Source organism: Pan paniscus, chromosome 6, assembly GCF_029289425.2.
Source record: "Pan paniscus chromosome 6, NHGRI_mPanPan1-v2.0_pri, whole genome shotgun sequence".
NCBI classification, from domain to species: Eukaryota; Metazoa; Chordata; class Mammalia; order Primates; family Hominidae; genus Pan; species Pan paniscus.
Genome location: NC_073255.2, coordinates 48,973,133 through 48,994,755, shown reverse-complemented (window position 1 = coordinate 48,994,755; position 21,623 = coordinate 48,973,133). Strand labels below are relative to the sequence as shown.

Below are 21,623 nucleotides of genomic sequence, written 5' to 3'. Positions count from 1 at the left end.
GACCAGGATTTCTTCTAAGAATCATCTACGTGAGTTTCTTTGCTAATTTTTCTATTAAATTATTGTCTTTTTATCTATGGACAATTTGATAAGATTATCATGAGATAATCTTAATTCCAAAATATCTCACACTTTATCCCAGTTTATCTTCTGACTTTAATTTTTAATCAGATTTAAAATTTGTCTGTAGTCCAGTTTATCATTCTTTTCCTTTAGTGTTTCCAAGTTTATTGTGATATTTAGATCGTAAAAACATTCACCGACTTTTTTCCAGTACGTTGTTGGTTTCCTTTTTAGATGGAAATGTTTGACCCATCTGGAATTTATTTTGGTGTTAAGGAATGAGGAAGGGCACCAACTTCTATTTTGCCAAATGGCCCGCCAGTTGTCCTAATGCCATTCGACTGAAAAATCTTCCCGCGTGTTTGAAGCGACCGCCCCACCAGCGCATTGGAAACCCGCGTGTCGGTCCTGCGCCCGCCGGCTTTCGTGTGACAGTCCCGAGCGCAGAGGGATCGGGCAGAGCCCGCACGCGTCCGCCCCGAGCCGCCGGCTCAACCCTAGACCCAGCCCCGGCGCCAAGGACACAGCCCACCCCGCTCCGCCCGGGCCTAGGTCCCAGTTCACCCTCCCTAGCCGAGGACGCCTCCTTGACCCCGCCTCCTCCACCCCCTCCAACACCCTCCACCCCCTCCAACACCCTCCACCCCCTCCAACACCCTCCACCCCCTCCAACACCCTCCACCCCCTCCAACACCCTCCACCCCCTCCAACACCCTCCACCCCCTCCAACACCCTCCACCCCCTCCAACACCCTCCCCGCCCCGCTCCAGCCCAGCCTTTCCTCCCGGAGGCCAATGGGGCCGAACAGCGCTTTCCGAGACATTAATTTAAATAAAAGGCGGGTCCTCTGCTGTTATTTGCATGGAGGCGGGTCTTCCGGAGCGGCCGGGACACCCAATCCTGTAGGAGCCCGGACCCTCCCCAGCGCTCCGACTGGCCCAAGTAGCGAGCCCCACGGAGAGGCCTCATTTGCATAGGGCGGGGCCACGTCCTCTTCCAGCCGGCGGCCGCCCGCCCGCCCGCCCGCTTCCGTCAGCCTCACTGCGGCTTCCTTCCGTCTCGCTCGGAGTTTCCCTCTGCGTTCGCTCCGCGCTGCTGGAGGCTGTCGTCCCAATGCTCCCCAAACGGCGGCGAGCGCGGGTCGGGTCCCCTAGCGGCGATGCCGCTTCCTCCACGCCGCCCTCGACGCGCTTCCCGGGAGTCGCCATCTACCTGGTCGAGCCTCGCATGGGTCGCAGCCGCCGGGCCTTCCTCACACGCCTGGCGCGCTCCAAAGGCTTCCGCGTCCTTGACGCCTGCAGGTGCGGGGCGGCGCGGCGCGGCGAGGGCTTCCATGGCACTTCTGGTTTTGGATTCTAAGTTTGCAGTGGCACTTCGTGGTCTTGTGACCTTTCCCTGAGCCTCCATCTCCTCTTCTGTAAAGGGTGCTATTAATTAGGGCGAGGCGTGTTTTAAAGGATCACTGCGAGAATCAAAACCAGAGGTCAGGGGTAATTAATAAGCAGTAGGCCGGGCGCGGTGGCTCACGCCTGTAATCCCAGCGCTTTGGGAGGCCGAGGCGGGCAGATCACGAGGTCAGGAGATCGAGACCATCCTGGCTAACATGGTGAAACCCCGTCTCTACTAAAAATACAAAAAATTAGCCGGACGTGGTGGCGGGCACCTGTAGTCCCAGCTACTCGGGAGGCTGAGGCAGGAGAATGGCATGAACCTGGGAGGCGGAGCTTGCAGTGAGCCGAGATCGCGCCACTGCACTCCAGCCTGGGCGACAGAGTGAGACTCTGTCTCAAAAAAAAAAAGCAGTCGTATTTGCTAACAGCCCTTCTGCCTGGGCTATGTCCCACCTGTGAGCGAGACTGACTTCTCAAGAGGCCCGGAGCCCGCAGGCTCCTCTGTCCTCAGGCCTGAGTAAATAACACGACTGAGAAGCTCTTGTAGGAAGGGAACCAAGAGAAGAAAAAATGGCGGCTACAGAGACAACACCCAGAGTAAGGGAGCTGGGGGTGCCCCCTAGTTTGGAGGTTGAGAGAGCAAACGAACCTGGGGCTAGTATTCCCCCACAGTTGTGTTTGATTTTTTAACATTATCAGGGATCAGTAGTGCGCCAGACCCACTCAGGAGAGGATGATAGCAGCTTAGAGTGTACAAGGCACTGTCTTTGTACAACAACCCCACAGGGTGGATATGTTATCTCTGCTTTACAGAAGAGGAAATCAAAGTATAGACACGTGGCTTGCCCAAGAGCCAAACAAGTATGTGGCAGGCAGAGCTGGGGTTCAGACCCAAACAGGCTCCTCCATCTCTGCTGAAACCCTTGCTCTTAGATGAAGACCACCTGGTCCTGACCCTAAGGAATTCCTTTCTTTGAGGTGAAGAGGGAGGGAGAGAGCACAAGACTGGGCTGTGCTTGTGAACATAGCCAGGGCAGAGAACTACAGTTCTGAGGGCTGAGTGGTGGAGGTGTTCATCTACCAGGAGGAGGGGCTGGGAAGGCTTTCTGGAGGAGGTGACGTTTGCAGGATGAATGGTCACTTACCATGCAGAAGGGACGGCAAGAGTGAAGGCTTGGAGCCAACCAGGACGGGCTCTGGGCCTCACCCTCCTCCTTCTCTCCCAACTCCCTCCACCAGCTCCGAAGCGACACATGTTGTGATGGAAGAGACCTCAGCAGAGGAGGCCGTCAGCTGGCAGGAGCGCAGGATGGCAGCTGCTCCCCCGGGTTGCACCCCCCCAGCTCTGCTGGACATAAGCTGGTTAACAGAGAGCCTGGGAGCTGGGCAGCCTGTACCTGTGGAGTGCCGGCACCGCCTGGAGGTGAGCTGGGTGGAAGACTAGAGTGGGGGCTACAGTGAAAGCCCCAGTGTAGGCCATTGCTCAGCTGGGACAGGTGACATGGCAGCAATGCCTCAATGTCCTTCAGAGGAGGTAGGCAGTGAAGACTCTACCCAGATCACCAGGGGCCCCCTATAAGCCAGTAGAGGAGCCACAGCAGGGGCTGAGGGGGCCAGGCCATCTCAGCTTCTGTTCTCACCACTGATGCAAATTCTGGGGTCCGCTTATTTTTACCTTCTTCAGGCCTTTCTTCCTCACCAAGTAGATAACACAGCAACTCCGAGCGGGATGACCCATGGGTTAGCAGGAGCCTGTCCTCAGGATGCTATAAGGCTCCCGGCCTCTGACAGGTGTGGGCTTGGGGCCAGGTTGCCTGCGTTCAAATCCTGGCCCAGCCTGTGAGCCATGGTTGTGGGGCAAGCCCCTAGCCTCCAAGGCCTCAGCATCCCCAGCCCGCTTGGTTGTGAGGATTGGGGTGATGGAGTACATGCGTCATGTGCAGCAGCAGGAGAAGTGCCCACAGGGCTGGTAGATGTGATTGCTGCTACCCTGGCATAAGGAGCCCCATGCACAGCCTGTTCTGCAGGGCGGTGCCTCCCTCAGCCCCATGCCGCTGGTGTTTTGTTGCCCACCTCTGTCCCATGAGCTCCAGAGGGCCCGAGTTGGACACCCCAGGAGAAACAAAGCCTGGGTACAGCCTGGCTCTCCTGCCACCCCTGCAGCCTCACAGTGACCTGTTTATTGCCCATCCCCAGGTGGCTGGGCCAAGGAAGGGGCCTCTGAGCCCAGCATGGATGCCTGCCTATGTCTGCCAGCGCCCCACGCCCCTCACGCACCACAACACTGGCCTCTCGGTAAGCCGCTTCTATGAGCCTTGGCCAGCCCTGGGGGTTGGGGACAAGGGTACAGATGGGTGGTAGCTGGGGGATTGGAGCTGCCCACCCTGCCCCTTACCTAGGGCCCCTCCCTGCAGGAGGCTCTGGAGACACTGGCCGAGGCAGCAGGCTTTGAAGGCAGTGAGGGCCGCCTCCTCACCTTCTGCAGAGCAGCCTCGGTGCTCAAGGCCCTTCCCAGCCTTGTCACAACCCTGAGCCAGCTGCAGGGGCTTCCCCACTTTGGAGAACACTCCTCTAGGGTTGTCCAGGTAGGTGCTTACCATCCTAGCAGGGTGAGTGGGTGGGTGGGGAGGCCTTGGGGCCTGGTGAGACAGCAGAGGGTGCTGTGGGGGTGGGTGAGGACAGACAGTCGTGGGTGCTGACACTGCTCTAAGGCCTCAACAAGCCACCCTCTGCGCTCAGATTCCTCCTGTGCACACCAGCCATTTACTCCTGGGTGGCCTAGAGGACCCAGTGAATGGCGCTGTGAGGGGCCTGGCAGGGCTAGGGGTGACACTGTTGTCATTGTCATTAGTCCCAAACTGCCCTCCACAGTGGAATGAAAGAGAGCACCCTGAGTGTGAGCATCTCTTTTCAGTGCCCCAGTGTGTTTAGTTGTCCTTTAGTGCACTTTCATTGCGAGAATACACAGTGACAGAAGATGCTTTTAAATGAAGTAGTATTGAGTTCACATGTTCTGAAAAGCAATTGTTTATGTATCTTGGGACTTATTTGACTGAGAGATGATCCACGTTACCTGGCATCTCAGCTGTTGTAACTCCAGGCCCGAAGGAGCTTTGAGGCTGGAGCCCTGGCCTCCCAGCTGTGTGGCAGCAACTTTGGTCACCTCCCTGGGCACAGTCTCCATTTCCAGGTCCTACTGGACCCTGACCCCACAAAGTTGTCTCTGCAGGGTGTTGGAGGGGACTGCCTCAGTCCTTGGGCCCCTAGCCCTGACCCTAACTCCCTGCCCTTCTCTTTCTTCCCACGCCCTCAGGCTTAGAGTTCTGCTTTGTTCCCTCCCCCAGGAGCTGCTGGAGCATGGGGTGTGTGAGGAGGTGGAGAGAGTTCAGCGCTCAGAGAGGTACCAGACCATGAAGGTGCGCAGGGCAGGGCTCGGACCTACCCCAGGAATGTCCTGCCCTGGGAATGACAACACAGTCCACACCATGCACGGGGAGGCAAACAGGGGCAGCTGACCCAGCCCAGGGGTCAGAGAAGGTCTTGCCGAGGAAGTGGCAGCTAAGCTGATACCTGATATGCACAAGGCAGCCAAGTGGAGACAGGCAAGGAAGAAGCTTGTTTTGAGGACAGAATTTTCTAGATCACTCAGTACCATCTGGCTTTTGGGGGTTTTTGTTTTGTTTTGTTTTTGAGACAGGGTCTCGCTCTGTCGCCCAGGCTGGAGTACAGTGGTGCGATCACAGCTCACGGCAGCCTTGACTTCCTGGGCTCAAACCATCCTCCCACCTCAGTCTCTGGAGTAGCTGGGACTACAGGCATGTGCCACCACACCAGGTTAATTTTTAAATCTTTCTCGTAAAGATGGGGTCTTGGTAATGTTGCCTAAGCTGGTCTCAAACCCCTATGCTCAAATGATTCTCCTGCCTTGGCCCCCAAAATGCTGGGATTATAGGCATGAGCCACTTCGCTCTGCCTTGACTGGTTTTGATGGAATATTCTCAAGTAGATTACATGCTGTGGCATCTTAAACAGAGCACTGTGAACCAAATGTACCCTTGGGTGCTGCCACTGAGCATGCTGGGCTTGCCCTTGCCCGCCTTCTGCAGGACCTTATGTGTTATTTTCTCAGTGTTGTCAGCCTGCCTGTTTCCATGGCCACCTTCCCTCTGTTTCTGCTCACTCCTGGTCTGATAGGGAAATGCCGTCTGAGTTCTTTTGGATGCCTCGGGTGTGCCTGCTTTGACACCCTTCTGCCAACTGGCTTTGTGGCTGGAGGTGTCACAGCGGTGGCCACATGGATAACTGTCAGTGAAGTGTGGCTTCCTGGGTGGATGGGGCCTTGGGAGGTCACACAGAATGTTGTCAGGATTGACAGGGAGGGCTTCGAAGAGGAGAGACTTGAGCAGTGTGTGCAGGGCAAATGGGCTCAAATATGCAGGGAAGGGGGCAAGGGGCACTGGCAGGGACAGGGGACCAGATGAGTGGGGCCACCGTGGTGAGTGTGGGAGTGAGGGGCCTGAAGATGATGAAATCCCCTTGAAGTGGTGTGAGGTTAGTGAGTACTTTCACTGTCAGCCTCAGCCCCAGCCCTGAAGGCATCTAGGCTGGCAGAAAATTACATTAGTAATGAGAAGTTTATTAACAATATAATTGGGTTAATCTCATCATTTTTAGTCAGGATTCTTTGGGTTGCAAGTGACAGTGACCCACCCCACACCGTTGGTTCACAAAATAAAGGAAAGGAGGGCCAGCAGAGCCCAGGATGGGGAGGGCTGTGGCCGGTCTGCAGGACAACTGGGCTCAACGACCTGGGTATCACCAGGCCACTCCTCCTCCCCTCTGCCCCTCTGCACGGTGGCTTCGCCCTCTCTTGCGACGCACCAGCTTCCTCCATCGGTTGGAAATGTGGCTACAAAAGGTGCTCGGCTGCCACAGGCTACAGCTTCTGCCACTGTGTGGGCCTGCCCTCAGTCTCAGATCCAGAATTCCTAGGGAGGGACTCTAGTGGCTGACCTGAAGCAGGTGACTTGGTTGGGCTGGGGCCCACCCTCTGTGGGAAGATATGTGAGCACCCCAGCCAGCCCTGCCAACTCTGCTCCTAAATCCACCCTTTTGATTGTTAACTCCTCATTGTTTTTTGCTGTTGGCTAAGGAGGAGAACCACAGAAATTTGTTCCACCTTCTGTTAGGTGGGAGAGGCATGGTTTTTCCAGTGACTTAGGAGCCCCTCGTGCTGATGTGTTAGGGTGACTGTTTTGATTATGTTGGAATCACAGGCTAGAGCTGTGTAAGTCCCTTTCATAGAGGAGAGGAGAGGGGTGTGCGTGGGTTTGTTCCCAGAGATGGCAGGCTGGGTAGTCAGGCTCCAGGTTTGAATCCTTGCCCTGTGGTCTACGGCAGGTTGCGAGTAGGGACGGCGCCTGCCTGGTGCATGGTGCTCCATGGGCCACACCGTCCCGGAGCGGGTGATCATCCGAGTCTAGCCATGAGAGCTCTGCCCAACTGGGCTACTCTCCTTCCCCACAGCTCTTCACCCAGATCTTCGGGGTCGGTGTGAAGACTGCTGACCGGTGGTACCGGGAAGGACTGCGAACCTTAGATGACCTCCGAGAGCAGCCCCAGAAACTAACCCAACAGCAGAAAGCGGGTGAGCCTTCCAGAGAGGCTGGGCCCTGGGCTTCCCTAAACTGCACCCTGGATCCCTCAGCATCAACTCCCTAGAGGGAAGGGAGCAGTCTGGTGCAGAGGGTTTGGTGGCAGCCTTGTGTGGTGGGCTTCCTGGGGTCTCCACCCAGTGCAGTCAGGATCTATCACAGCCCTTTCTCAGTGGACGATGCTGACCACAGCAACTTCCATGATATGCCAGGGGCTTGTGTCCGCCTACTGGTTAGACTTTGACCAGTGACCAGGGACAGCCTGGGCCTTGGGCACACTGCCCAGTGTGGTGCTTGGTACATGGAGGCCTGCAGAGGTGGCACCGAGCAGCAGAAAGAACATCAGCTTTCGAGTTTGTTAGGCCTGGGTTTGAGTCTTATCTACCATTTGCCAGGTAGGTGACCATTGCCCAAGAAATAACCTCTCTGAGTCTGTTACATTTTCTGTAAAATGGAGAAGGAAGGCTGGGCATGGTGACTCACACCTGTAATCCCAGCACTTTGGGAGGTCAAGGTGGGTAGATCGCTTGAGCTCAGCAGTTCAAGACCAGTCTGGGCAACAGGGTGAAACCCTGTCTCTACGAGAAATACAAGAGTTAGCCAGGCGTGATGGTGGATGCCCATAGTACCAGCTACTCATGAGGCCGAGGTACAAGGATCGCTTGAGCCCGGGAGGTCAAGCCTTGAGGCCAAGGTGGAAGTTGCAATGAGCTGAGATTGAGCCACTGCACTCCAGCCTGAGTGACAGAGCAAGACCCTATCTCAAAAAAAAAAAAAAAAAAGTGGGAAGGAATGAATTCGTAGGCTCCCCTGTGAGAGCCGGCAAGTGGCAGGTGTTGAGCAGATACTCTGTTCTCTCTGCATGGCCTGCCTGGCTACTCTGGCCACACCATCTGGGACCTCCCTTGGGTTGAGGGCTCTGCTGAAGCAATCCCCACAGCCCAGCAGGCACTGCCAGCTCCACTGCCTCTTCGCACATCTTCCCCCGGGCCACTGCCCAGTTCAGCTGACAGGAAGTGAGACCCGCAGAGCTGGTTCCTCTTGATCGCCTCTCCCCACGACAAGAGTAGTCAGGAATGGTTAGCAGCGTTTACTGAGAGCTCACTGTGCCAGGTGCTGCTGTTCCTCACATTTAAACCTCTCCTTAGCTGGGTGCCATGACTCACATCTTTATGTAGTCCCAGCACTTTGAGAGGCCGAGGCGGGTGGATCACCTGAGGTTAGGAGTTCAAGACCAGCCTGGCCAACGTGGCGAAACCCTGTCTCTACTAAAAATAAAAAATTAGCTGGGTGTGTTGGCAGACACCCGTAATCTCAGCTACTCGGGAGGCTGAGGCAGGAGAATCACTTGAACCTGGGAGGTGGAGGTTGCAGTAAGCTCAGATTGCGCCACTGCCCTCCAACGTGGGCAACAAGAGCGAGACTCCATCTCAAATAAATAAATAAACCTCTCCTTAACTGCGTGTGGGAGGCTGATAGGTGAGGAAACAGAAGTAGGCCAGAGTGAGATGTTCGTCGTGGCAAAGCCATCTTCCATCCTTTTACCACTTCTTGGTCCCACTTTATGCATAAGGAAAAACAGCCATCAAAAGAGATAGCCTGTGGCATGACTGTATCAACATCAGTATCCTTATATTTGGTTGCAAAATTATAGTTTTGCAAGGGGTTAACCTTTTGGGGGAGCTGGGTAAAAGGCACATGGGATCTCCCTCTGTGCTATTTCTTTTAACTGCGAGTGAATCTACAACTGTCTCAAAATAAAAGTTTAAAATTTAAAGGGGGAGAGAAGATAGTGTCATGCTTAGATTGGGATCTCATTCTGCTCCCTGCCGTAGCCTCACCTTCCTCGGAGGCCTCTCCCGGTCCTGCAATGACGGGGCCCCAGGGTGATCACCTCATGCTGGTGAGGGATGGGGGCTCGGTGTGGTGGGCAGGCTGGGTGAGTCAGGAGGGCCGGTGCTGCCCCCAGGGCTCCAGCACCACCAGGACCTGAGCACCCCAGTCCTGCGGTCCGATGTAGATGCCCTGCAGCAGGTGGTGGAGGAAGCTGTGGGGCAGGCCCTGCCTGGGGCCACCGTCACGCTGACCGGCGGCTTCCGCAGGTAAGAAGGCCCGATGTGCCCCTCTGGCTTGGCTTCAGACCCCTCCCCAGTGAAGGGATCTGAGTCGGGGACCCTGAAGCGGGCCCACTCGTTGGAAGGGATGTGGCCTGGGGCTGGAGTGAGCAGGCCGTGTCCCTGAGTCAGAGTCAGACTGACCCCCTCAGGGGGAAGTTGCAGGGCCATGACGTGGACTTCCTCATCACCCACCCCAAGGAGGGTCAGGAGGCGGGGCTGCTGCCTAGAGTGATGTGCCGCCTGCAGGACCAGGTGAGGGCCTCCCTGCTCCCCAAGAGCCACCGCTGGCCAATGCCACCGCCTCCTGCTCTCTCCACACCACCGGGTGGTCTCAGCCACGCCCGCCTCTCCCCACAGGGCCTCATCCTGTACCACCAGCACCAGCACAGCTGCTGGGAGTCCCCTACCCGCCTGGCCCAACAGAGCCACATGGACGCTTTTGAGAGAAGTTTCTGCATTTTCCGCCTACCACAACCTCCAGGGGCTGCTGTGGGGGGATCCACGAGGCCCTGCCCATCCTGGAAGGCCGTGAGAGTGGACTTGGTAGTTGCACCCGTCAGCCAGTTCCCTTTCGCCCTGCTCGGTTGGACTGGCTCCAAGGTAGGCAGTGTGCCGCTGGGCCACCTGGGGGTGGGGCTGGGCCAGCCCTGCTGAGGACAATCCCTTCCCTACAGCTTTTCCAGCGGGAGCTGCGCCGCTTCAGCCGGAAGGAGAAGGGCCTGTGGCTGAACAGCCATGGGCTGTTTGACCCGGAGCAGGTACATTGTTGGGGACTGGGGACAGCAAACAGCACCCATAGTCCGCTCCCTGACCCACAATCTGAAATGGCCCCAGACCCCTCCAGCCTGAAACCCATAGGACCCGAATCTGGGTCTCCACACGCAGTTCCTGGCCCTCAAGAGCACACCCCACCTCGGCGCTGGGCTCTTCCCCACCCTCAGTCTTCCTGCAGGGAAGCAGCAGTGGCAAGACTCCTAGGTCACGGAAGTCCTGCTTCTGTTGCAGAAGACATTTTTCCAAGCAGCTTCAGAGGAAGACATCTTCAGACACCTGGGCCTCGAGTACCTTCCTCCAGAGCAGAGAAACGCCTGAGCCTGCCTGTGTCCCCCACTTCCACTCAGGAAATTGGGCTGCCCCCAACCTGGCCACTGAATGTCTCCAGGCAGATATGCTGCCCCCTGACCCCCACCTTCACCCCTCCCCGCCAAGGCCTGGCTCTTCCGGAGGTCAATTGTGCCTGAAGGATCAGTTGAGCCCCTGCTGGTGTGCTGCAGGGTGTGATGAGGTGGGAGCCCTCAGTGCCAGCCTCATCACTGTGTGACCCTGGGTCTGCTCTTAGCCTCCCCATGGCTCACGTTCCTGCCCTGGATGGGATGTGAGCAGGGCCCACATCATGGAGCTGTGGTGGGACCTGCAGTCATGAATGGCAAGTGGTCCCTGATGTGCAGTGTCCCATTAGTTGCACTGCAGTTAACTGTGGCTCCTGCAGGGCACCCTGCCCAGAATGCCCAGAAGAGAACCATGCATACCTGCACTGCATTTGAGAGCCATGAGCTGGAGGCTGTGGTTCGTGCCAGCAAGGAGCTGTCTGGTGTGCTGTAGGCATCTGGAGAGGGAGAGGGCCTGGGTAGGAGCTGGGAGGAAGATAATTTTCAACTATGGGGCTTCAGTACTGCAGCGCCCTGAGCCAGGCTCTGTGCTTCTGCCTTTAAGGCCTGTTCTCAGCACAATGTCTCAAAAATAGGTCATATCCTGCCACTCCCGTCGCAGAGCCCTTTAATGGTTCCAAACCCTAAGTCCACACATAGCCCCTGGCTCTGGCATCTCTCCAGCCCCACTGGCCCCAAGCTGCTTGACTCACCGGCTTCCTATTTGATGCACCCAGGCCCCCTTGTGGCCAACTCCCTCCCCTTCTCACTGAGGCAGAAGCACTGAGATGGGCTGGACATGGGTGCCCTCCATGTCCCTCATATCCCCAGGCACACTCTGGCCTCAGGTTTTGCCCTGGCCATGTCATCCACCTGGAGTGGGCCCTCCCCTTCTTCAGGCCTTGAATCAAAAGCCACTTTGTTAGGCGAGGATTTCCCAGACCACTCATCACATTAAAAAATATTTTGAAAACATGCAGTAAAGTTGACTCTTGGGGTGCAGTTTTTGCACACGTAGGGCACACCAGGTCCATCCCCAGAACACTTCCCATGCTGTCCTATTGTGCTCATGTGCTTCTCCACCCCCACCCACTTAGCGGTGCTACATCCCTATAGTTTTGCTTTCTCTAGAATGTCATGTAAATGGAACCAAACTATATTTAACCTTTGGACTGGCCTCTCCCCGCAGCCTAATGCCTTTGACGTTCCTGCAGGTTGCTGGGTATGTTGAGTTTGTACTTTGTTCCATGCCATGGGTGTTCTACAGTTTATCCATTCAGGTGTTGAATGTCTGGGTTGTGGCCGGATGCCGTGGCTCATGCCTGTAATCCTAGCACTTTGGGAGGCTGAGATGGGTGGATCACTTGAGGCCAGGAGTTTGAGACCAGCCTGGCCACCATGGCGAAACCCCATCTCTACAAAAAATACAAAAATTTGCTGGGCATGTTGGCTCATACCTGTATTCCCAGCTACACGGGAGGCTGAGGCATAAGAATTGCTTGAATCTGGGATGCCAAGGTTGCAGTGAGCTGAGATTGTGCCACTGCACTCCAGCCTGGGCGACAGAGCAAGAGTCTGCCTAAAAAGAAAAAAAGTCTGGGTTGTTTCCAGGGTTTGGAGATTATGAATCGTACTGCTACAGACATGCATGTACAGGTTTTCGTGTAACACATGGGTCTTCATTTCTCTTGGGTAAATAGGCACAGGATTACTGGGTCATTTGGTAAGTATATGTTTATTTCATAAGAGCCAAGTTGTTGTCCCGAGTGCGTCTGTCATTTTGCAGTCCACCAGCGTTGTGAGCACCCCTGTAAGTTAAACACCACAGTAGGCAGTTGCTCTGTATCCCTGTCAGCACTTGATAGTTGCAGTATTTGTTAACTTTAGCTTTTCTAGTAGTAGGTACATAACAGTAGCTCACTGTGGTTTTATTTTCATTTCCCTAATGCCTGATAATGTTGAACATCTGTTCACTGGCTTCTATGTCCTCACTGGTGAAGTGGCTGTTCCAGTCTCATTTTTAAAAATGGAATTGTTGGCCAGGCATGGTGACTCACACCTGTAATCCCAGCACTTTGGGATGCCAAGGTGGGTGGATCACCTGAGGTCAGGAGTTCGAGACCAGCCTGGCCAACATGGCAAAACCCAAAGTGCTAGGATTACAGGCATGAGCCACCATGCCCATCTGTTACTGTTGAATCTTGAGAGTTCTTTATGTGCCACTATGGTGACTGGTAAATATTTTTTCCCAGTGTGTAGACTATCTTTCTTCTTTTAGCACTGTTTTTTTCATAGTAAATGTATTTAATTTTTGTGAAGTCCAGTTTATCAATTTATTCAGTTTACCAGTTTTTTTCTTATGTTTTTGGAGTCCTATCTCTGACCCCAAATCACAAAGATTTTCTTTGCCTTCTTTTATAGTTTGTTTCTTTGTTTTCCCCAGAAACAGGGTCTTGCTCTGTCACCCAGGCTGGAGTGCAGTAGTATGATCATAGCTCACTGCAGTCTCAAACTCCTGTGCTCAAGCAATCCTCCTGCCTCAGCCTCCCAAGTAGCTAGGACTACAGGCACAAGCCACCAAGCCCAGCTAATTTTTTTTTTTGAGACGGAGTCTCGCTCTGTCGCCCAGGCTGGAGTGCAGTGGTGCGATCTCGGCTCACTGCAAGCTCTGCCTCCCGGGTTCACACCATTCTCCTGCCTCAGCCTCCCGAGTAGCTGGGACTACAGGCACCCACCACCACGCCCGGCTAATTTTTTATATTTTTAGTAGAGACGGGGTTTCACCGTGTTAGCCAGGATGGTCTCGATCTCCTGACCTCGTGATCTGCCCACCTCGGCCTTCCAAAGTGCTGGGATTACAGGTGTGAGCCACAGTGCCCGGCCTTGAGTTAATTTTTATATAAGTGTAAAGTGGGGATTCATTGTTTTGCACGTGGAAATCCAGTTGTCCCAGCACCATTTGTTAAAGATACTATTCTTTACTCATTGAATTATTTTGGCACCCTTGTCAAAAATCAATTAACCATTGTGTGAAGGATTTTTCCCTGGACTCTTAATTTTTGCATATGTACTCATAAGAGGTTGGTCTGTAGTTTTCTTAGGTTGTTTGTCTGGGTTTGGTATCAGGGTAATACTGCCCTCAGAGAATGAGTTGTTACCTTTTACTTCAACCTATTTGTATCCTGTTATATTTAATGTGAGTTACTTAAAGACAACATAGAATTAGGTTTTTATAATCCAAACTGATGTCGAATTGGCGTGATGAGGCCATTTATGTTTAATGCAACTATTGAAATGTTTGGCTTTAGATCTACCATTATGTTGTTTTCTGTTTGTTCCCTGTTTTCCATTGCTGTTTCTTCTTTCCTTTTTTCCTTCCCTCCTATCTCTCCTTCCCCCTATACACACACACACCCCCCCCCAACACACACACATAGTGGTTGTTCTAGGGGTTCTAATACACATAGTTTTTTTTTTTTTTGGAGATGGAGTTTCGCTCTTGTCGCCCAGGTTGGAGTGCAATGGCACAATCTGGCTCACTGCAACCTCTGCCTCCCGATTTCAAACGATTCTCCTGCCTCAGCCTCCCGAGTAGCTGGGATTACAGGCATGCACCACCACACCTGGCTAATTTTGTATTTTTAATAGAGACAGGGTTTTGCCATGTTGGTCAGGCTAGTCCCGAACTCCTGACTTTAGGTGATCCACCCACCTTGGCCTCCCAAAATGCTGGGATTACAGGCATGAGCCACCCTGCCCGGCCAAATACACATACTCTTACAGTCAATTTAGATTAATGTTTTGCCATTTCAAGTAGCATGTAGAAACCTCACTACCATCTAGGTCCCTTCACCTTCTCCCCTCATGTTCTAGTTGTCTTACATCTGTATACACTGAAGCCTCCATCAGACAGTATCATGACTTAATTCAACCATCACATAACTCTTAAAGAAGTAAAGAATAGTTTCATATTTATGTGGACTTTTGCCATTTATGATGTTCTTCCTGCATTCCCAAAGTTTTGAATTGCCCCCAGTAATCTCTTCTGTCTGAAGAACTTGGTTTAACATTTTTTTAAAGCAGATTCTTTGGTTATGAATTTCCTCAGCTTGCCTTCATTTGAGAATGTCTTTATTTTATTTCATTCTTTTATTCCAGTAAAATAGAAATTTTTACTGGATATAGAATTCTTGGGTGACAATTATTTCAAAACTAAAAATGTTCCACTTCTTTCTGGCCTCTATAGTTTCTGGTGAAGATCCAGTCTTTCAAAGAATTGTTCACCTGAATGAAATGTATCGTTTTTCTCTGGCTGATCTTATTTTTCTTGGTCTTTAGTTTTCAGAAGTTTCTTTATGATGTGTCTAAGCTTGGACTTTTGTTGTTAATTTATCCAGTTGTGTGGTTCACTGAGCTTCTTGGTTTGTAAGTTTATATCTTTTTCCAAACTATCATCTAATTTATGGACTCCATCCTTTGTCATTTCCATTTTGTTTAAGAATATTCACCAATACTTTCTGAAGGCTGGTTATAAATAGCTGCTTTGAAGTCTGTATCTGATCATTCCAATAGTTGAATCATCTCAGGATGGGCATGTATTGATCATCTTCTTTTCTCCCATGTTGAGATTTTCCTGGTTTTCATACTCTGGGTTATTTTGGATAACCTGGATATTTTAAATATTATGTTGAGACTCTGGACCTTGTTTAAATCCTAAGCAGAATGTTGACTGTTTAAAGTGTTTGCACTACTAGTCATATTAGTCCTGTGTCTACACCGGTCAATCTGGGACCTGCGATGTGCATCTAGGGTCAGCCCTGTGCGCAGCTTGGCAGCAAGCCGATGACTTCACATATCACTTTATCGGATCACTCACTTCATCTCTCCCTTCTCTGTACTCTTCCTGAAACACAACAGCTCCCTGCAACATCCCTACCAAGACCTCCAGCCACAAATCTGGGGCTCTTTCCCTACCCTGCTGCATACTCCCTGAAACTGCATCCAGGGCCCAGCGCAGGGGGGCAGAAAGGAGCTGCAGAAGGCGGTTGCCCCATGCTCTTGGGGCCATGGCTCCTCTAGACAGAGGGTAGCGTTACCCTCTCAGGTTTCAGGTGCGTACCCAGCTCACACTACCGTCACTGTGCCACCACTGCCACCTCCATGTTACTGCCCAGGAGCTGGGGTAGAGAAGAAAGGAAAAATTGGAGGGATTCCCCCAACTCACTGACCTCGAGGGGCTTCACATCCCACTCCTCTGATTCTTCCTGGAGCTCTTTCTGTTGGTGCACTTGAGGTTTCAAGCTGCCTGTGTGTCCAGGCTAGGCAATACTGGTTACCTCACCACTTCTCTGCGGAACTTTGAATCTGATCTCCTTTTCTTATCTGTCTACTGACAGCTGCTCCTGCATCTGTCCAGGATTGGTGGCTGTCAGTGGGAGAGACATGGGAAGATGCTCCCTCCACCTTCCTGGGACCACCTTGTTGACTCAGCAGCCTTCCTCGCCGCCCACCATGCCATGCCTTCCTGGATGGAGGCCCTGAGGGTGGCTTTTGGTTTTCCTACCCCTGTACCCCTCCAAGAAAGCTCTGGCACACTGCAGAGGCCAGCAACTACTTGTCAAATGAATCAAAGGAAAGTCCAGCCGGAGCCAAGGGTCAGAAGCAGGGGCTTGCTTCCCCGAAGTCCAGCCCTTCTCTGGGCTCCCCTTTCCTTTTTGACACCTCCTGCTTGGTTGGCAGTGAGGTCTCCCAGGTCTGGGGGATCCTTGCCACTGCTTCTGCACCCGGCCCTGGCTAAGCGGCCTTGTTCTCATCAAAGCTGCCGAGACCTGCAGGGTACTCACCTTCTACTTCCACTCCTACACAGCTGCAAGTGACTTGAAAATATGACCATGCTTCAAAGTCTCCAGTGATTCCCACTGTGTTGGGACACAAAGCCCACCTCTCTGCCATGTGCCCCTGATGGTCGCTGCCCCAGCTTGTTTGCTTTCTGTAGGGCTTGGGTCTTTGCCAACCCCTCTACCTGAATTGCTCTCCCTGTAGGACTCATCATAGCTGAGGCCTTTGCACTCCGCTCTTTCCACTCACATGTCACCTCAGGGCTGTCCCTGGCCTCTCCTTTCCCATCTCTCCCAGTACATTATGGTCCTTCCTTCCTAGCATCTGGTGCTATCTATGGTAGGCATGTTTAGCTGCTGGTACGATCCCTCCTCCACTGAAATATGGGCTTCATGTCTGGCCCCTGTGGGACTGCCAGAGCCTGGTCCTCAGTCATGTTTAGTTGGGCTAGTGAATCAACTCTTTTGGTCAAAGGGACAAACGCAGATGAGGAGATGTGGCTTCAATCAGGATCAATGTGGAACAGTGAGACCTGCGCATGGCACTGCTAGGAGGGATGGGTTCCACCTGCCAGCCTTGGGGGTCCTGGCAGCCGACAGGACTTTGCCCACTGGGACTTGTCTGCCAACCTTTGGGTACAGAGCCTTAGCTTCACAGGCCCCAAGCCAGGAGCCCCTCCCCAGGTAGGCCAGCAGGGATGGAGGGAGGCCTGTCAAGGGTTTCTTGCACACTCAGATCCAAGTCTCAGAGTGGTGGTCCCTCTGCTGGCCTCTCACCTACCCGCTCCTGTTATCAGAAGTGTCGCAGGTGACAGTGTGGTCACTGGGGTGGGAGGAAGTGGGAGGAAGTGGGAGGCCCTGGATGGGGCCCATGCCCAAGGGTCTGGCCATGGCCCCTTCATTAGGGCCCCAATTGTGACTTTATTGCTCATAGTCTCTTCCCTGCCCTGGTGGCTCTCATCCCCCAAACCTGAATACAGAAGTCTTGGTCCTGGACTCCATGCCACCCTTCAGCCTACGTTGTGGGTTCCTGCTAAGCTGAGCATTTACCTAACAATCAAGACTTCTGACAGTCCTCAGTCCTGCCCCCAAACCCCCTTGGATTTCTCTTTTTCAAGGTGGTTTCAGCTAGGAGAGTGAGCGTGGCTTGGGTGAGGGCAGATAGGGTGGGAGCATGGGGCATGTATGGATGAGACCTTGACAAAGGGACCCCGGAGGAAAGACAGGGGCCCTTTCCCCCTTTGTCCTGGAAACCCGGCTCAGCCCCAGCCCTTGCCCATTCTGCTGCTGCCGCCTGGTACCTTCCACAAGGCCAGACTCCTCTCCGCAAAGCTGTGGTCTGCACCAGCTCCTCTGGCTCTCCTCCTCTGCCTGCTGAGGGCCCCCTCCTAGCCTGGCTGCCAATCACAGGAGAAAGGGGTTGGGATTTTGTTTGTGCCTCTGTCTGAGCAGAGAATGGCTGATGAGGCCACTGAGCCTTGCCCTGGAGAGCCCCTCTGTCCCTGCTATCCCCATCTCCCCTGGCCCAGACTTCTGCCCTTCACGCCCATCCCTGACCAGCAGCCCCACTCAGTCTGGGCTCTGGGTGCCAGCTGGTTATAGACATGCCACCTGAACCCAGGCCAGGAGCTGGTGGATGCGTGGGGCTATTTTAAGCACAGCTTCTTGGCCTGCACACTCCCCTGGCCCCCAGCCCCCAGCAGCTCAGCTACTGGTCACCTGCCACCGCCTGGAATGCTGATTGGCAGTTGGCTGGGGTGGGTGGGGGCTGGGAAGACACTATCAGAAAGCTGGGAGTGTTGGGAAGCAGCTGTCCCCGTCCAGAGTCCTCTGTGTTCCCTGCTGCCACCATGGCCACTCACCGCCTCGTGATGGTCCGGCACGGCGAGAGCACATGGAACCAGGAGAACCGTTTCTGTGGCTGGTTCGATGCAGAGCTGAGTGAAAAGGGGACCGAGGAGGCCAAGCGGGGAGCCAAGGCCATCAAGGATGCCAAGATGGAGTTTGACATCTGCTACACGTCAGTGCTGAAGCGGGCCATCCGCACCCTCTGGGCCATCCTGGACGGCACGGACCAGATGTGGCTGCCCGTGGTGCGCACTTGGCGCCTCAATGAGCGGCATTACGGGGGCCTCACAGGCCTCAACAAGGCAGAAACGGCCGCCAAGCACGGGGAGGAGCAGGTGAAGATCTGGAGGCGCTCCTTCGACATCCCGCCGCCCCCGATGGACGAGAAGCACCCCTACTACAACTCCATTAGCAAGGTGGGCTGCCTTCGCTGGGAAGGCCTCTGGGAAGCTGCAGAGTGGGGAGTCGGGTGGGGGCCCACTGGCTTGGGAGGGAAAGCAGCGTGCCTGTGTCCCCCAGGAGCGTCGGTACGCAGGCCTGAAGCCCGGGGAACTCCCCACCTGCGAGAGCCTCAAGGACACCATTGCCCGGGCCCTGCCCTTCTGGAACGAGGAGATTGTTCCCCAGATCAAGGCCGGCAAGCGAGTGCTCATTGCAGCCCACGGGAACAGCCTGCGGGGCATTGTCAAGCACCTGGAAGGTGAGGCCACCTTCAGGAGCCTGGGCAGGGTGGGTGGGCAGCAGCCCCAGCTGGCTTCTCATCTCAGCAAAGTCTCTCGCCCATGGACCAGGCTGCTTTCTAGGCGTGGGGCTCCACATCATTCACTGAAAAAGGAGGGCTGAGAAGCCATTTTTTAGTTTTGTGAAATTTTCCCCATTTCTGTGTAACTGGGACACACTCCACAGGGGCTGACCGCACTCGAAGCTCGCTGTGTCCCGAGGCGGGGCAGGCTCCAAAGGTGGCATCTGCCCAGGGACACCCAGCTAGGAAACGGAAGGGCTGGGCTTAGAGCATCTGGCTCCAAATCCCAACTTACTGTGGGGCCCTGGACAAGCCACCTCCATCTCTGGGCCTCTCCCTTTTCCGGGGTGGTGGGGAGCTCCGCCTGGTACTGAATCCCTTTTGATGTAGGCTTGGACCCCTCGCAGGGCCCTCCCCCATCAGGTCCTCAGAATCCCTGCATGAGCTTCACCACCTATCTCCCTCTGGAGCCCCTCTCTGGGCAAAGGAAAGACCAATCAAAAGAGGGGTGCAGGACTATGGAGTGGCCAGACTCTGGGCTTGTAGCTGGGCTCCCACTGAAGAGCAAGGGCTGACAAATGGGCCCGGGATGCATGGGTGCAGCAAGGCCTCGCCCAGAGTGACTGGCACCTCCACTCCGCCTCCCACCTTAGTATTCTGACACCAGGGCAGTCTAAATTAGCATCTGAATGACCTTAAAGCTTGTTGAGTCCTGGAAAGGCTAGAAGGGTTTGCCCCAGACCTCCTGCTCCTAGGGCCGATGGGCGGTTGGCCAGAGCACCCAGACCGGCAGGCCCCGGAGACCCAGCCAGCCCCAAGCCTGCCCGCTCCAAACATGGACACCTGGCACCTGGCACTGGGGCCAGGCAGAGGGAAGGACCACCTGCCTCCTCTCCCTTCCAGAGACTTCATGCAGCCCCATGACCCTCCCACAGCCTGGTTTGGGGAAACCACTTTTGGTGGTGAATATGAGGGATTTCACTCTGACTCCCCAGAGAACATTTTCTTAAACCCTCCTGCACGGAGCAGGGGTGGAGTGGCGTGAATATCAAAGGTCGAGCTGCTATTCCCAGCTCAGGGGCTGCAGGAGGCAGGCAGGGTCAGGTTTCGACCAGGCTCGGCCTCCCTGTCCCTCCTCCAGCTCCATTCCACACTTGCTCCTCTGTTCAGGATGTCTAGAATTTAGAGCACTTTAGAAACCAAAGGGCGCCGGGCACGGTGGCTCACTCCTGTAATCCCAGCACTTTGGGAGGCTGAGGCAGGCAGATCACCTGAGGTCAGGAGTTTGAGACCAGCCTGACCAACATGGTGAAACCCGTTTCTACTAAAAATACAAAATTAGCCGGGTGTGGTGGCGCTCACCTGTAATCCCAGCTACTTGGGAGGCTGAGGCAGAATCACTTCAACCCAGGAGATGGAGGTTGCAGTGAGCCAAGATCGTGCCATTGCACTCCAGCCTGGGCAAGAGGAGTAAAACTCCATCTCAAAAAAAAGAAAAAGAAAAAGAAAAGAAAAAAAGAAACCAAAGGGTGAGTGTCCCTTCCTGACCCTCAGCTTCAGTCTGGCTGGAGTCACACTGGGCTGAGGGAACTATGGACAGCACCACCACAGATCACAGCCACTTGGGTGGGGCTGAAGTCCCCATTTTTTTCACCACTGGGCTATTTCTGTAGGCTGCTTGGTCTAACTCAGTTACTCCTTGACCTTTGGCAACATTTCTGTGGCCTCGTTCTCAGGGCTGGGAAGGAATTGGTGCCAGGGGAACTGGCTCTGTGGCCCACAAAGGTCACACAGTGTCTGCTGTGTAAACAGGCTGGGGACAGAGGGGCTAAGGACACCTATTCCTTCCGGCATAGGGATGTCAGACCAGGCGATCATGGAGCTGAACCTGCCCACGGGGATCCCCATTGTGTATGAGCTGAACAAGGAGCTGAAGCCCACCAAGCCCATGCAGTTCCTGGGTGATGAGGAAACGGTGCGGAAGGCCATGGAGGCTGTGGCTGCCCAGGGCAAGGCCAAGTGAGGGGTGGGCTTGGGCAATAAAGGCACCTCCCCCCACAGCCTGGAGTCCAGCGCAGCCGTGCATGCCAGGCTCACCCCGCCATCATCTGTGGGGACTCCAGAACCAGGGGTGCAGCCACCCACCCTCCCCCACTCCATACGTGTGTCACCAGGGGCAGGAGCCTAGTACCCACACCTAGTCATCAGGACACTGAGCCAGGGCTGCAACCACTCCATGAGTTTGCAGTCAGGACAAGCCTGTGGTGACCCTGAAGCTTCAGAGCCACTTAGTAACCATGCTCCAGAATTGGCGTGCTTGGGGCCAGTTAGAAGAGGCCAAGTGACCCGGCTCTCCCCATGGGGAGCAAGGACCACAGCCCAGGACACGGCTTCCTGGACAGCTTCCTGCAGAGGGCAGGTGGTCCTCTGCTGTCCTTGCAACCCCCGGGTGGCACTTTGAGTCCTGCCTCTTGGGTTGGGACACGCAAGCCCACAGCGGGCCTCAAAGCTGGCAACAGCCCAAACCTGGGTCTTCCATGGGAGTGGAGGGGAAGTTCCCTCTTCATGGGAGAGGCACCAGGAAGCCCTGGCGAAAAGGGGAGAGGCCTGAGCACAGGAAGGCCAGGAGCAAGGTTGGGCTCCATGCAGCCTTCACCCCAGGCACTAGCAGGTAACACCTCGAGTCAACCGCGTCTGCCTAGCAGCTCTGGGGCACAGGAGGGACCTAATTCCCCGGATGCTCAGTGGGTGCCAGGTACCTGACGCCACACAGTGGGCCATCCCATGTAGGCAGAGGCTCCCTGAAGCTGGGAGCAGGGCAGC

General features: G+C 54.6%; 2 protein-coding genes across 18 annotated transcripts; both read left to right on the top strand.

Moving 5' to 3' along the window:
* The first annotated feature begins 972 nt into the window (after nucleotides 1-972).
* On the top strand, nucleotides 973-11,357 carry POLM (DNA polymerase mu). Of its 17 annotated transcripts, none has more exons than XM_003805243.5 (11): nucleotides 973-1,364; nucleotides 2,694-2,877; nucleotides 3,651-3,749; nucleotides 3,869-4,039; nucleotides 4,799-4,870; nucleotides 6,981-7,101; nucleotides 9,078-9,210; nucleotides 9,375-9,477; nucleotides 9,583-9,825; nucleotides 9,900-9,983; nucleotides 10,231-11,357. In XM_003805243.5, the coding sequence occupies exons 1-11, from the start codon at nucleotides 1,177-1,179 to the stop codon at nucleotides 10,315-10,317; spliced, it is 1,485 nt and encodes a 494-aa protein (XP_003805291.2). In that variant the 5' UTR covers nucleotides 973-1,176; the 3' UTR covers nucleotides 10,318-11,357. The 17 variants fall into 17 exon arrangements, with proteins under 17 accessions (XP_003805291.2, XP_063461764.1, XP_063461765.1 ...); XM_063605691.1 differs by having other exon boundaries at nucleotides 1,042-1,364; nucleotides 3,854-4,039; nucleotides 10,250-11,357; XM_063605697.1 differs by having other exon boundaries at nucleotides 1,043-1,364; nucleotides 3,854-4,039.
* A 145-nt stretch (nucleotides 11,358-11,502) lies between these two features.
* Nucleotides 11,503-20,860, top strand: PGAM2 (phosphoglycerate mutase 2). The gene is made up of 3 exons (XM_003805245.7): nucleotides 11,503-18,474; nucleotides 18,578-18,758; nucleotides 20,657-20,860. Exons 1-3 carry the CDS (start codon nucleotides 18,061-18,063, stop codon nucleotides 20,821-20,823), a joined length of 762 nt encoding a protein of 253 aa, XP_003805293.2. The 5' UTR covers nucleotides 11,503-18,060; the 3' UTR covers nucleotides 20,824-20,860.
* The last annotated feature ends 763 nt before the right edge of the window (nucleotides 20,861-21,623 follow it).

Bases quoted from the DNA above. Each gene is read 5' to 3' on its own strand.
- POLM (XM_063605689.1), top strand. From the start codon at position 1,177: ATGCTCCCCAAACGGCGGCGAGCGCGGGTCGGGTCCCCTAGCGGCGAT. The intron at 1,365-2,693 runs GTGCGGGGCGGC...TCCCTCCACCAG, and splicing joins CGCGTCCTTGACGCCTGCAG to CTCCGAAGCGACACATGTTG. The intron at 2,878-3,650 runs GTGAGCTGGGTG...GCCCATCCCCAG, and splicing joins AGTGCCGGCACCGCCTGGAG to GTGGCTGGGCCAAGGAAGGG.
- PGAM2 (XM_003805245.7), top strand. From the start codon at position 18,061: ATGGCCACTCACCGCCTCGTGATGGTCCGGCACGGCGAGAGCACATGG. The intron at 18,475-18,577 runs GTGGGCTGCCTT...TGTGTCCCCCAG, and splicing joins ACTACAACTCCATTAGCAAG to GAGCGTCGGTACGCAGGCCT. The intron at 18,759-20,656 runs GTGAGGCCACCT...CTTCCGGCATAG, and splicing joins CATTGTCAAGCACCTGGAAG to GGATGTCAGACCAGGCGATC.